The sequence below is a fragment of the Equus asinus genome, chromosome 24 (assembly GCF_041296235.1).
Source record: "Equus asinus isolate D_3611 breed Donkey chromosome 24, EquAss-T2T_v2, whole genome shotgun sequence".
Lineage (NCBI taxonomy): Eukaryota > Metazoa > Chordata > Mammalia > Perissodactyla > Equidae > Equus > Equus asinus.
In genome coordinates this window covers 56,636,226-56,652,578 of record NC_091813.1, presented here as the reverse complement: position 1 = coordinate 56,652,578, position 16,353 = coordinate 56,636,226, and the positions used below count along the sequence as shown (strand labels likewise).

General features: G+C 37.5%; 1 protein-coding gene across 20 annotated transcripts in view; it reads left to right on the top strand.

Moving 5' to 3' along the window:
* Positions 1-16,353, top strand: part of TRDN (triadin) — a 387,867-nt gene that overhangs the window by 94,595 nt on the left and 276,919 nt on the right. For all 20 annotated transcript variants that reach the window (XR_011497622.1, XR_011497621.1, XM_070496108.1 and 17 more), the window contains exon 5: positions 5,116-5,175. Coding sequence is in view for 18 of the 20 variants with exons in the window: in XM_070496108.1 (XP_070352209.1) it covers positions 5,116-5,175 (60 nt within the window). In the remaining 2 variants the exon portion in view is untranslated. The remainder of the gene's footprint in view (positions 1-5,115; positions 5,176-16,353) is intronic.

Sequence of the window (16,353 nt, the reverse complement as noted above, 5' to 3'; positions counted from 1 at the left end):
CCGTTATGCACACAGCAAACACCAGTGGAGAATAGGTTCATTCATACTAGGCAAGGTTATCAACGACTCAGTGGAACAAAGGGGCTCCCTTCACTGCCTCATGACACATTGAAATAATTGTCACTCTTTTTCCATGTTATTTTTCCCTTCTCCAACTGTCAAAATTCAAATGGAAACTTGTACCTTTAAGGACCTATGGGCAGCCTCACACCTGGATGGACATACTTTGACCTCTGTACCTTCTAAGCCACAGAACAATCTTTAAGATTTGCTGTTACCAAAATGGCTTCTGATTCTAACTTGCATCTGGGGCTGAGAGATATCATGTCTTCAGAAACATTGGACTCTAACCTTCCTGCAAAGAACATGTATTTGGAGCTAGATAGTGACTGCTTTGATCTTCTTCTTTGTCCCTTGTGTCCAGGATTGGTCCAAGTGTAAGTGAACTGTTCTTAAAGAGTGCCACGGTGTTAAATACAATTTTATGCTTTTATACCTTGTTGTCGTGTTACACAAAGTGGAGGTATTCACCTATCTATGGAAATTATTAAATACTTAGAAGAGGGGCTGGCTCCGTGGCCAAGTGGTTAAGTTCGCGCGCTCCGCTGCAGCGGCCCAGGGTTCGGATCCTGGGTGCGGACATGGCACCGCTCGTCAGGCCACGTTGAGGCGGCGTCCCACATGCCACAACTAGAAGGACCTGCAACTAAGACATACACTGTGTACAGAGGGGGGTTGGGGGAGATAAAGCAGAAAAATACTTACAAGCTAGTATTAATATAATATAGGAAATTTTATTTTCTTTTTGAAGTTTGCTGAAAATCATAGGGCAATAAATTTCTACTTTACTGACTTGAATTTTTAAATTTAATTTTCCATTCTTATACAAATGGTTCTTAGCTGGCAAGAACAATCGCGAGTAAGAAATCAGATATAATTTGCTTATGAGAAAAATATCCTTCTGAAGTCTAAGTTGGTAGCATGTTGTTACTGAGTTGGACAGCAGCCTAAATGATCATCATTTCCTGGCTAATGTGTAAGGAGATGGAACTGGCACACTGTGTAGAGGCTTCGTTGGATTCTTTAGACATCTGATAGCCGGAGACAGTGTCACTAGTGATGGAATCCAATCCCCAAAGAAAATGCAGTGTTGCAATAAAGCATGCAGAGAGACCTTTAATTTATCCTTATGTTTGAATCCTCAGACATAAATTTCTTTTGTCTTCTGTGAGAAAATAAATGTAGGTGTATGTATGCTTTTACAAGATTAGCTGTGCTTGTCCACATTGCCTCTATAGAAATGCTAGTAGTTTTCAAATGATCATCAGTTAAAAAATCAGGTGATGATGTTCCTGCAAAAAAATGCTCATGTAAGTCATCATATTTCTGTTAATTGTGAGCTATAGAGATTTTAGTGTGTGCATATGTGTGTGTGTTTAATCCATAACTGCTACTTACAAAAAATCTGAGTAGATCTGCCCAGAGCAGTGGGGTTGTCTTAGTTTGTATAAGGCTGAAGTGCAGAATCAGGAAAACTAAAAATTGAGGCTTCACCCTTGAGATTGATCTGTGTTACAGAACTGGGTTTTGTCTACTCCATTTACTATAGAGTAAAAAGTAAATACTCTGAAATATATTGCCATTTTTTCAGTCTAATTCTCCTTTAGTTTCATTTAGTAAAACTTACGATGAAGTGGATCCAACATGCCAGAGCTTACCTTCCACTTTAAGGTTACCTTCCTTCCACGTATTTGGGAAATGGTGGAGGGAATGCCTTTCCTCCTGCCTTTTCCTGAGTGGTGTTCTTGATCCCAATCTTTTTGAGATTTGTCTTCTTTCATTTTATTTTTTTCCCTCCAGAGTGGACCCCTGCTCATTTCAGTTCTGGTTACAATCTAGAACTCATTCCGTTTTGATGGGATGCTGCTACAAACACAAGACACAGAGCTAAGGAGCGCAAGGACTGTCCAGTCCCACAAACCATCACTCTGTTCAAACAAGCTACTTCCCCAAATTAAGTTAGGCTGGGAGGCTCTGACAGGATTACCCAGGCAAGGTGGACTTCTGCACCTAATTCTGCAGAAGATGCTAACTCAGCTCTGATGCTTTTGCATGAGTTCCAGAATCTCCCTTTTATTTTTCTGAGCCGGCAACAAATATCTTTGGAGTACAAGCACACACACACATGCACATCCCACACACAATCTACCTCCAAAAGAGAAATAGTATTCTAAATGACAAATTTATGGCCTTCTCATCTCACAATAAATGTAGCATTTCATAAACTTTTTTAATATAGAAAATTTCATCCCCTTTCTGTATTCAGATTAATCCCTACTAGGAATAAGAAATCATCTCTTAAAGGTGACTCTCTTAGCATTTGCAAAGACCACTATAAATCTTGTCATTTTACTTGCTTTGTCAGCTTGAGTTATACAGGACACCATTCCTCTCCATAGCCTTTGCTGGTTTGAATGGGAGAGAGGAATCAGAACAGTACTGGCAGGGGAAAATTTCTGGAGTTTGTTTTTCAATTCACTTCCAAAACTTCAAACTTTTATTTTAACCCTGTGGATGAACTAAGATTTTTAAAATGTTATTTACCTCCCCTAGGACAAGACCAGCACTGTCCAATAATAATAATATAATGTGAGCCACACATGTAATTTAAAATTTTGGGGTAGCCACATTAAAAAAAGTAAAAATAATATGAAATCAATTTTAATGACATGTCTTATTTAACCCAATCTGAGTATCAGTCTGGGCTCAACCAGAGAAGCAGAACCAGTAGAGGATTATGCAGACATATTTATACATTGAGAAATGTATTACAAGGATTTGGCCTTTGTAACTGTGGGGACTGTCTCATCAAGTTGGAGCCTGTAGGACAGACAGACAGGAAGGGAAGCTCCTGGCCAGGGAACAAACTCTCGTCCACAAACAAAATTTCTTCCCCTTTCCTGAGAAACCTCAGGCTTATTTTTAAGGCCTTCCAAAGGAAACAGACAAGCCCACCCATATGATCCAGAATCATCTTCCTACTTAAAGTCAATGGATTAGGGTTTGTAATTACATCTGCAAACAACCTTCATAGCAACTCCCAGATTAGTGTTTTCATTTGAGTGAATTGGGATAAGAGTCTATGCAAGTTGACATAAATGAACCCAACGCACTCAAGATGTCCAAAATAATATCATTCCAATATGTAATTAATAGAAAATCATTAAAGAGATATTTTACATTGTTTTTTATACTGTCTTCATAATCTAGTGTGTACTTACAGTATATTTCAATTTAGACTAACCACATATTATATCCTTAATAAGCACATTTCTAATGGCTGTTGCACTGGACAGTGTAGGTCTGGATAGTAAAAAAGAGTGATTAGGCTGGTTATCTTGCATCTTTAGAGCAGTTCTAAAGGTATAAATTCTTTTTGTGTGTGTGAGGGTGTGTCAAATAAGGTACATTGTTAGCTTTATTGCCTATAGTCTATAAGACGCAACTTTAATGTGCCTTTGAAAACAGGGTACATTTCTTTAAAAACTGATGAAAATTTTCCAAGCTCTATATGATACATTACAGTGCAACACTATTTTTGTTACATAATTATAGAAATACTATAGCATCCAAGAGCACAGGGTAAGCAAAGAAATACAGTTCTGAGCCATCTGAACCACTTCTTGTGGGGTAATTTTGCCCTACAGGGGACATTTGGCCATGTCTAAAGACATTTTTCGTAGTTATCACTGGGGATGGGGCCACGGACATCTAATAGGTAGAGGCTAAGTTTCCTGCTGAGGACTGTAGAGTGCACAGAGCAGCCCACTCCACCTCCAAATAATGACTCCTCCAATCCAAAAACTCAATAATGCTGAGATGAGAAACCCTGCTTTGGAGTAGGATTTGGAGACATATAGGGAAGAGATAAATGGTAAGAGAGGCAAAAGATGGAAGCTTCCTATGCCCTTTGGAGATCTTTCCTTACACCTTGGAGAACTTTTTCAGAGATGTGATTGAGTATCTTAACTCTTTCGTAAGTCCAATTCATGTTGAAAGTCAGGGGTGGAATAAAGGTAGAGGAGTGGCCTTGTAAGTAGTATGATGATGGGTTAATGGAGAAAATTAAGGGAGGACCTCTTCACAGTGGCGGTTACCTCCCTAACAGCTGAATGAAAGTCAATAACTGTCTTTTCTTAAGATATTTAGATTTTCCTATGGTTGGTCTTGTTTTTAGACTTGTAGAAAAATTACCAATATGCAAATGCAAATTTACGAACGGAGAATTTAAAATGTGTACAGTAATTAGCACCATCTCAGACCATCTGTGGAGTAAAGTTGTAATAAATAAATAAGTAAACCTCATTAGCATTTTTCTAAGAAAAACCATGGTATTTAAGATTAAGGCCCTTTTCAAAGGTAGTAATCATATTTATAAACTCTAATTGCAAATTTACTTCTATCCAAATTAACTGCAAATTCAGAATTGACTTCATTTTCTAAGCCTAGGCAATGTATACTGAAGATAGCAGCAAACTGAATATATTTGTTAAAACCTGATATTTAGAAAAAAATGTAACAACTAACTTATTCTATGAAATGTGTCATATCTTCATGCAGTAATTATTGGTTAAATGCCATACCAAATTCTGATTATAAACATAGCTTAAAGTCAATACTTCTGAGATATGTTTCCTATTAGATAATTGTTACAGTTCATTTGACAAATTCTTAACTTAATATATCAAAACTAAATCTTCCTTAATCTCAATGACATTATTACTAAGGATTCTTAATTTGTATTGAAAGTAATTGAAATAAAACATAATTATAGTTTGCAATCAATTTTAGCACTGAAAGCAGTGGCAACATATCTCCATGATGTAAGTTTTAAGCTCTAATTTTGAGATAACTCCAAATTTTTCCTTATTCCAATAAATGAGTGATTTATATAGCAATATGTTACTAAGACTTTTTCCTTTTAGACACATATACATTTGTTACATGTAATAATTTAGATGTCATGGTAGAATTATGAAGATTAGGTCCTAGTTATGGTTTATAGTTTGTACATTTCAAAAAGTTTTTAAATTATAAATTCTATTTTTTCCCTAGAAATACACAAAGATAAGATTGAGAAGCAGGAAAAACCTGAAAGGAAAATACAAACTAAAGGTAAACGTTTAATTTGTGTTTATTCTTCTTTTTATTTGGGATTTTTTTTTTACATATTTATATGACAGAAAGGAAAGTTTTCGTGTTTAGTGTTCTTTTGTTTTAATTTTTCGTAGTGTTGAAATAAGTACCTTTATTTCTCAGTTAACTTCAGGTATAAAAACATAAATAACATTTAATGATTGGAGTCAAAGTAACTTTAAAATGTGTGACTATCTTTAGGTTACAAGTGTTTTTTACTTACTATGATCGTACCACAAACAGATTTTTAGACTTACTAGCAAACATTTTTTCTTCTTTTAATAAGTTACTATAATAAATCAGAGTTCAATTTTTTTAACCTTGAATTTTTTATGCCATGCAATACCTTTAAAATCTTGGGCATAGGTGCAGAGTCATTGTATTGCCTCACTGCCGACTGCTATGGCCCCAGAGCTTTCTTTATACAGCCTTAGGGGCTAGATGGGCAGTGACAACAGGATGATTAATATCCCTTTCAACTGAATTGAATCCAGTAACTGCAGTCTTGCATTAAAGGCATATTAATAATGGCCAGCATTGTCTTGCTCCTCTTACAATCATCACTTTTCTAGAAGTGGCCCACGTAGTTATAAAATTTTAAAGAAACTTATAGGAAGCAAAAACATTCAAAAGGATATATTTCTAAATAAGCCATGGCAAAAGTTAAAATCTCATAATTGTTATTTTGGTATGATACAGACAGGAAATGAAAGAAGTTTCCTGGGATAAAAACTGAATGTCTACTATTTATTATGTCAAAAACTGGCTGATGCAAAATTACTTGCAGTAAATATCACAGCAGCAAATCCATAGTAAAGTTTCAAATAATAGTTTCAATTAACCTTAAATTATACCAATATGTGAATCTATATTAAAATGCCATTCTTCAATGTACTTCATATACTTCCGTTTTGTGAAGAGCTCCAATCACTCTGTAGATATTACGTCTTTAATCCTAAGGTTTGCATTTGTTCCAGATTGGTCAGCCAATCCTTACACAATCAGGGCTAATGAAGCCTGCTCAACTGAAACCTATTTATATTTGTACTTTGGGAACTAATGTCTTCTTACTGGTCCCTTTCCTTTTTTGGTTCTTAATTCCTTTGGTCAGGGAAATTGGACACAGCTCTTGGACTGACTGAACCAGCCATGACTGAACTGGCTATGTGTTTCTATCTGCTGGAGGTTAAACAGAAACTCAACTGGTTCCACATCACTGGGGTCTCTGCTGTTTTATCTTGCAGACTGTACTGTTAATTTAATAGCTGTGCTGCTGGAGTGGAAGTGGGGATGCAGATGGCACCATTTGCATTTTGGACCTGACTATTAGAGCCCTGCTGGTAAAGACTTTGAGCAGTGGGCTGTAGAGTGGGTTTATTAAACTAGGGAGTCTTGCATAATTAAAACAGTGAATTTGGCTGAAGTTTAAAACAAATTTCTCAAAGGCTGGGCTGGAGACTAGAACCTGAATATATTTCCTGAATAGAAAACATGTATTTTGGGAAAAACAAATATTTTTCAAGAAAGAGAAAATGGAGCTTCAGCTGTTCTACACTGAAATGGCCTTCAGAGATAATTTCTTTTTTCCATAATTTTTCTGTGTGAATATGAGCAAAAAATTTCATTTACTACTTAGTTTCCTCATCTGGGTAAAATAATGTCTGCTTTTTATTCCCAAGTAGTTCGGTGAAAATAAATGTGATTTGATAACTGTTCATGTATGTGGATAAATATGTGTTTTCTGTATGCCATATAATTCCATACTAGTTATGGTTATAATATGATGGATAGTTAGGACTTTAATTGTTATCAAAGCATTTTGAACTTTTATAAGAACAGATACAATATATCCAAGGTAATAGTGGTCTTTGATGGTTATAGACAAGTCAGCTAATAACTGAGTCTAGAAAGACCCATTATGTTGAAGCTGGCGTATTTTGTGGGGAGATAACAAATTTGGTGATGATAGAAGCTAGATCACGTTCTATTGTCTCTATTTTTTTTTTCTCCTTCAAGGGATTCATATGATATTCTAAAAGGTTTTAATTGTGTGAAGTCATTGAGAAACCCCTGGAAGTCTATACATAGGTGACTTACACATCACCTGGAATATAGAAAACCCAAGAATATGTAACCCCAGAGAACATACATTTCTGAAATAATTCCATATAAATATGCCAACTAATTCATTTTTAAAGTGCAAAGAATCAATCGATTTCAATTCTGGCTCTTTTTTCATAGAAAACTAGGTACCTTTTATGGTCATCCACATTACCTAAGTGATTTTAATTCATGAAGCCAAAATAACTTTTTCTTTTTAATTTTATTTTTCCTTGTTTCTCTCCAAAGCCCCCTGGAACATAGCTGTGTATTTTTAGTTGTGGGTCCCTCTAGTTGTGGCACGTGGGACGCCGCCTCAGCATGGCCATGAGAGGTGCCACGTCCATGCCCAGGATTCGAACTGGCAAAATCCTGGGCTGCCCAAGCGGAGCACACAGACTTAACCACTCAACCATGGGGCTGGCCCCCCAAAATAACTTTTGTTCTTAATTTGCCCCTCTGTTTATTTTGTTTGGTGTTTTCCATTAGGGAAAAATGCAACAGTTTCATGGAACTGAAGAGTAAACCCTTTATTTCTTAACATGGCAATGAGTATAAACTCTGAACTGTTAGTTAATATTTACCTTTGAATTAACCTTGTTTTTTTCCACATAAAAGAGGTAGTGATTTATTTTATAAATATGATCAGAGTAATGTATATACTTGTGATCTTGTACTGAATTAGTATGGTAAGACAGTGGAACATTACGTTGGCTTAGAAGAAATTTACAACCATAATTTAACTTTTCCTGGATTACCAAGATGCCATTCACCAAATTGTTGCTGATATAAATGGTCCCTGGTGAGCAGGCAGAATGAGTTCACCACACTGGAGGGGTTTTTGGCACTGAACAATATGCTGTGACAGAAGTTAGCTTGAAGAATGCTGATTCCATTCCAGGGTAATGATTCCTGATGGAAGATTTTACAGGTTAAAATGACCTTGCAGAATACACTTGTATTTAAAGCCAAACATTTCAGAATATATTCCTGTCTAAACTATAAGAACTAATCATTGTCCAGATGGAAATGAATAAGGCAGGCTAGAGATCCCAGCTCATGAGTATTTCAGATGAATGGATGCCCATTGTGGAACGTAGAGCCACATGTTAAATGATAAGAAATGTTGGACAATCTCTTCCAGCAGTCAACAGTCTGGGCATCCTTCATTGTAAGAAATTATGGAGACTGGTGATATTGGTCATAAATAAAAGGTCCCAGTCATGATTGTTAAAGACCATTTCCCTTACCCATGGTAAACACTCAGACATTCCTATTCAATAAATAAGCTAAGAGCACAGGGTATGTTTTGACAAAAAAGGATGTCATTATCATTTTTTCCTACTTTTAGAGAGGTCTTGAATTAACCAATCTGGGTTAAAATCCGCATATTGTAACTACTGCCTGGGTGACCTTGGACAAGTTAATCAATCTTTTGTTGCCTCTATTGCCTCATCTGTAAAACGGGGATAATAGAGTTGTTGTAAAGATTAAATGATTATAAAATATATATAGGAAATTCTTAAAGGAATTCTTGGAAAATTTTAAACAGTAACTATCAACTAATTAGTCTTCTTAATGACTCCTCATAAGAAAAGTGACTGTCCCTTGCAGGTTTCTTATCTGCATTACTTCTCTCCCTATATCTGGTCCCACTTTATATCTATCTGATCACAGGCTGGAGGAATTTAAGATCTGTCATCCCAAGATTCTGTAACACAACACTAAACTACCTTTGTCATCACTTCATCCCTATATGTATGTTTCCTTTCTTAAAAAATTGACTTACATAAGTGTTTATATACTATGAACCAATACTATACTTAATCCACTATATCTAATATTTTGTTTAATCCTCATAGGACAATCCAACATGCTAGGTATAATCCCATTTAAAACTGAAAACACTGATGTTTCCCTGAGCTCAATGACTTAATGTCTCACATTTAGTGAGCTGTAGAGCCAATTTTTAGCCTCAGTTTTCTCTTACTTAAGAACATGTGGCTTTCTCACTATGCCTTACATCCTATTTTCTTCCTATTTTCTTCCTTTTGTTTGCTCTATTATACCTAAGTCTCTAGTACTAGGTGAAGGATCTGGAATTTGTCTCTGAACCTCGCTGGTTAAGACCTTGCAACCTGCTGGCCAACTTCACTGATCTGCTTGCATTTCCAGCTTCTGGGCTGCCTCATTTCTTGGTTTGTGGACACATCACTTCAATCTTCACCTCTGTGATCACAGTGCCTTCTCGACTCCTGACTTTAAATCCTCCTCTTCCTCTCTTTTATAAGGATACTGGGAATCGCATTTAGAACCTACCTAATCTAGGATAATCTCCTAGTCTCAAAATCCTTGATTTAATCACATTGCAAAGTCCTTTTTTTGCCATATATGGTAACATTCACAGGTTCCAGGAGTTAGGACATGGTTATATTTTAGGTGGCCATTATTTAGCCTACACCACTTAGCTACTCTTTAACTAGAATATAAGCCTGTCAGATTTCAGAAACACTGATTGCTAAATACAAAATTCAAGTATTTAAAGGTAGGAACCACAGAATGGCAAAGTTTACCAAATTTACTATAGCAACCTTGTCATAAGAATTTCTATAAATCTTCAACATCAGCATAGCCAAAGCAAGATGTAAAATTACTATTATTAAGGAATTCAGGTTTAGGGGAAATATTCAAGGTTTCATCATGTGGAGGACCGGAACTGGTCAGAACAATTCCATTATTTTTGGTTTATCTTAGGAAGCAAGGTATTTGTTTGGTTTTCGTTTTTTCCCGACTAAGGTATATGAGGAATTTAATCATATTGGAAATAGGACAAAGTTTATGAGTGGTTGGTTTGCTTAGGATACAAATTCCTCATTAAAAATTCATGCTTAATGTACATATATCTTAAATAAAAAATTTGAGAATGTCCTGAATAGCTCGAGTATTTTCTTAATTGGATAATCTCTTCACATTTCACTTAAGACACTGATTAGTTTAGGAGCCCAGGTGGTTAATTAATTTTGATATTTGAAAAGACTGAAGAAGTGGAATGTGAAAAGTCTCTGGACCCTCCTACACAAATTTCATCTGACTTAACACAAATAACCAACAGACTTCTTTCACTCAATGTATTTAAAACCCATATTAACATCTATTGTACAAAATGTCTTCATCTCTCCGTATTATTTGTCTTAATGATTGACATCACCATTCACTCAAGCTATTCAATCTGAAAAACTAGGAGTCATTGTGCTAGTGGTGATATTCACCTTGTTAGACTTTAGAATCATCTGGATAGTTTTTAAAAATTATGTCCATGTGCGAACTCCATCCTAGGACCATAAATGTTTGGGAGGTGAGGCCAAAGTTGGAGTCAAGCGTTTCTAATGATTCCAATGAGTAGCTTGCGTTAGAATCACTCATAGCCTAGACCTCAAGTGCATCTCTTAGAAGTTTCCATTGACCAGGCAGTATTTTAAAATAATGTACAACCAGACATCATCAGGTGAGGCCTACCTACGCCCACTTTGTACCACGTCCTCCACCACTCTCTCCCATCACTACTGGAGCAGACCTTTAATCTGCCTCACTCAGAGGGCATCTGAGTTACAATCACTGCCATAGACTTCTTGGTCTCTTTCAATCTCAAAGACCAATCCTGCTTGGCCCCGAGTCATACTATAATTGAATCTATTCTCACCTCTTCTCTCCCACTGCTATCTTCTCCACAATCATTGCTCTACAAGATTAAGTCACTTAACTGATTTCACTGAATTACCCCTCAAATGCATGCTAATCATGCCACTTACAGGCTTAAATCCATCTATTGCCATCACAGTGCCTTGGAGATAAATGTCACATTTTCTACCACGGCATATAAGGCCCTCTTTATATGATCGCTGATAGCCCTACAAATTTCAGGCTTCGTACACTTTACCAGATGCCTTCCTTATTCTGCAATCTCCTCATCAACACCCCTCAACCCCCAACTCTCTGCCTGCTTCCCCTGCCAAAGCACCCCAGACCCCACCAATACCCCATATGCCATGGGCAGGCTGAGCTGTTGGACGGTCCTTAAGCAGGCACTGCTGCTCTCTTGTAACTCTGTGCTTCTGTGTACACCATTCTCTCTGGCCAGCAGGCCCTTCCTGTGTAGTCATTTGGCGGCTTCTGTCCATTTCTTTGAATCTCAGATGGATTGTCAGTCCCTTTAATCGGCCTCTCTTGCTGCCCCTCACTTTGGGGGCACTTAGGAACTTTCTCCATGCTACTGTTACACCCCTGTCTTTACCCTTTAAAGCACTTTCACCAAATTTTAATTGTGGGCATATTGATCCAACACACTGAGGACAGGAACTATGCTTGTCTTCATTTATGTTCTATGTCATCCTTGATGTGTACTCTTATGATTCTGGTTTCCTTATCCATGAACAAAGAGATTTAGGCTCAATAGTCTCTCAGGTTCCTACCAGTTCTGAATTTGTGTGCTTATATCAAATTAAAAATTATTCCAGCATCTAGCAAAGTACCTAACACAGGAAACACACTCAATAAATGTTGAAATAAGGAATTAATTAATTAATGAAGTATTCATTTTCTCTGTTTTGTCAACCTTTATGTGATTCCTATGGGCACTTTTTTCCTTTGACATTTCCATGTTTATTTTCAAATATACGTAATTAGTCAGCTTTAATTGGGCCATTGTAATGTCAAATTTATTTGGTGAGCAGCAATTGAAGAATTTGGTAGTGAACTCCATATTAAAACAAAAACAATCTGTAACATGTAATTGGGAAACATTCACAATAAAATTTATAATATAATAATACAGATTAAAGTAATACAGATTAATTTGGACAATTTGAAATATGCAAAGAAAAACAACTACAACCCAATTATCCAGAGTTAAATAGCAATTTATTTTTTACTTTCCTCTAATTTTTTCCTACATTTAGTTTTTTTAATTGTATATTGCTTTATTTCTTTGCAATTGCAAATTTCACTGTTGTTTTCAGGTAACATTTAGGCTTCTATTTAAATATTAAATGTGTCAATTTAGTCACAGAACAGAACAAACCAAAAAAGACTAGAAGCCAGTGGCAAACATATAACTAGGTGAGAGAACTTCATCCAAGATGGCTCCTAGACAAAAGGAGGGCCTTTTAGGCATGCGGTGTCTGGTACATCCACTAGGGCTGTCAGGTGTTCAGGCAAAGAGCTGACCTCAGAAAGGGGGAGGAAGTTCACATGGCAGAAGTGTGTGCTGATGGACGGCATCGGATCAACATCAGAGTGGACCAGACAGTGGGAACGGGGGTATCGTGGCAGGCAGATACTATAAATGGAAAAACTAGCTGTAGCCATTAGGCGATGATGAACATCAATTTATTCACAGCACTTACTTTGTGCCAAACACCCTACTGGGCAGTAAAAGTTCAGTGAAGAATAAGACCCAGTCCAACGAGAGATCTAAGAAAGCAAATACACAAAGTATCTTGTGGTGAGTACTCCACAAAGACGTCCCGGAGGAGAAATGCTGTTTGAGGAGGTAACTGGCTGCTTCGGTAGCCGAGTAGGTCTGCCTGCAGTTTTATGGTAAAGCCTTAGAGGAATGGGCGGCTTGGGATTAGGTGTGCATTCTGGAACCTAAAAGGGAAGACGTAAGACCTAGGTCAGTCCTCCAGGAACCAGGTGGAAACTTGGTCAAAGGAGCACAATTGCAGCCAATGATTAGTATTAGTATTACGTTCCTAGGGCTACTGTAACAAAGTATCAAACACTGGGTGGCTTTAAATAACAGAAATTTATTGTCTCCCAGTTATAGAGTCTAATTCAGTTTATTTGCTAACCATCGATTGAAGAATATTGTAGCCTATATGTTGTCTCCAAAGTCAAAGTTTCAGCAGGATTGATTGGCTCAGACAGCTGTGAGGGAGAATCATTGCATGCTTCTCCTGGCTCCTGGGGGTTTGCTGGCAATCTTTGGCTTGTGGATGAATCACTCCAATCTCTGCCTTCATCTTCAAATGGCCTTCTCCCTGGGGCTCTTTCTTTTCCCTCTGCGCATATCTTTTTCTGTGCCCAATTTCCCCTATTCATAAGGACACCAGTCATATTGAATTAGGGCCCACTGTAGTGACTTCATTTGAACTTGATTCCCTCTGGAAAGACCCTGTTTCCAAATAAGGGAACAGTCTGCGATACTGAGGGTTAGGACTTCAACACATCTTTTTGAGGTTACACAATTCAACCCACAACAGTATCACATGCACAAAGTCAGAGGAACATTTTAAAAAGCATAATTTAGAAGAATAATCCTGATTGACTGGTTTAGGATTGTTTCTGGGAAACAATGACAGGACTGGAATCGTAGGCTAGCAAGCGATTTTGCTGAACATGAGGCTTAAAAGCCGAAGAGGACAGGACATTAAAGTAATCTAAGTATCCTGGAGCCCTTAATAAAAGTGCTGTCAAAGCCCTCAAATTCATTTAGTCAGCCTGTATTGGATAAACTTTTAGTTTTGCCTTCTCCTCTCAGCTGTACTTAATTGACTCCAGAAAGTACAAAATATATTTTCTTTTCCTCCCTGGCAGCTGTGAAAGATAAACCTGGAAAATGACAACAAAGGCTCTACAGAGCGCTCTGCATCACCTCCTCTGCAGTGATGGTCACTTGTGAGGAAGTGATCAGGGTTCTGTGGCCCCGTAGCCCCAGGTGAAGGGAAATTACCCATACACTTAAATGAGATTTGATGATAAATCTCATACTTTTGAATTAAAAATCTATTTTGTGATTTAAAGCATATATATTGGATGAACTTTGCAACTTTAGATAATTTGCCTAATCTTCACTTTCAGACATCAATAAAGGTAACTTTATTATGAAAAAGAAGTATGCACATTATTGAAGGTTAAATTGTAGATAACATGCTTTTAGAGAATCTAATTAGCAGACTTTCGTTCATAAGAACAAGTTTACAGTCTGCACAGCACCTGGCATGGACAACGTAGTACAGTTTTGGGGGAAGAATACTAGTTTAGCAATCTGATAACCATATTCTTATTCTATTTCACCATGGGCTCTCATGGGGCTGTTTTTTCCTGTCCATGGACAAAGAAGTTCAGGCCAGTTGACCTCTTAGCTTCCCAGGAGCTCTGAAATTGTGTGCTTATACTAAATTAAAAATGATAAATCTTCTTTTATAAATAATGAATAATACAGTCTTTGAGAAGTTTCTCTGCCCAAAAATCCTTTTCAAGCCAGCCCTGATGGCCTAGTGGTTAACGTTTGGCATGCTCCACTGTGGTGGCCTGGGTTCGGTTCCCAGGTGTGGAAGCACACCACTGGTTTCTCAGTAGCCATACTGTGCATCGGCTCACATAGAAGAACTAGAAGGCCCCACAACTAGAATACACAACTATGTGCTGAGGCTTTGGAGAGGAAAAAGGGAAACAAAAGAGAGGAAGATTGTCAACAGATGTTAGCTCAGGGGGATTCTTTCCTAGCAAAAAAAAAAAAAAAAAAGCTTTCTATTGAGTTCATCATTGTCTCTTAAAGTGTATAGATCATTTTGCTTTAGTACAGAATGGAAATTCTGCAAACAACTTGCAAAAAAATAAAGCACTCACACAGAGACATGCACAGTAACCAAGAGTACATCTGGCATTTTTGTTTAGTGGTGGCTAAAGCTGAATTTTTTTAAGGGTTTAAAATGAACATGTATCTTGTTCTTTCCTAAAAAATGATGAATTCAAACATGAACGTATATGAATTTTATGAAGCTGTTTGAAATGTTGACCTGCTTAACATTCATAGACCACTTCGGTGCTAATTCCTCCTGCAGCAAAAGCACCAGAAAACTGAAAAGTAGAGGAATTAATTAAAAGGAAAATCTGCAAAATCCATTAGAGCTAACCATGCTCCCCAAAGGCATTGATAACACAGAGATGTGATGGTTACTTGCTTATCCGTCTGATTTCGGTTGGTTTGGGCACACAAGGTTAGTCCTGTGTAGTAGTTCTGAAGTCAAATATGAGTTCTAGAGTTCCGGTTAATTAAATTTGTTTACTAACCATCAATTGAAGAATATAGTAGACAACACAAATCAGTGCTCTAAAAACTCTAAGGTCAATACTTTTGATTTTTGAACTAAGAGCAGAGAGAGAAGCAAAGAGCTCTGAAACCTGGCCCTGAATGCCTACTGCTTGGTTCCTCAGGGGGTTTTTGCCCAATAAGAACCGCAGGGTCAGGCACACTGTGAGCTCTGATGCACTTCAGAAAAGGACACAGAGCCTGCCTGGCAGGTTCCCAGGGCCAAGTGCTGTGAAAGCACGGAGCACAGCTTGCAGAGTGCTGGAGATGGACCATATGCAGAGGGCCAGAGAGAAGCGCTTCAGAGTTGAGTTGAGCTGAATGTTCTGGTCAGGGAAAGGTCAGAGTCTGGGCAAGTGCAGGAACAGCAGGGCCTTGCCAACTCATATGCCAAACATCAGGGCCATTCCAACTGGTAGCTTCCATTTGTTTTTAATTATCAGCCTACCAAAGGGACTTTTGTTTCTTGTAAATAAGGATGACAAACAAATTAAGCTCTAGCAGGTGCAACAAGCTTATTTTGTCCTGAGCTAAAACTGTCCTAGCTAAGATGTAACTTGACAAAGAGAGCTGGTGACAAGGAAGTTATTTTTTTCTTCTTCCATATGAAAACTTTTCGTTGCAGTTTCTAAGCAAAAAGATGCACAGGCAAATGCAGTTGTTGTAGCAAATTATCTTTATTTTAGAGTGATTATTAAGGCAGTTACTGACGGCTGCATTGTTTTGATAAAAAAATATTCAGAAGTTGGTATTTGAGCTCAGTCTTGCCAAAGTTTGAAGTTTCCATCCAAGAAGCTTTAGTGGCTGGCTGCCATTGTGAAAGCTCCCTAGAGCACATGGGTCCAGCTGCTTCACTAAGCGGTATTATGGTGCCATTTCTGAGGGGGATAATGAAATTCCAGCGAACAGAACTGTGTCTGTAAATCAAAACTTTGACTGCGAGGAACCCGATTTTCCCCCAGGGT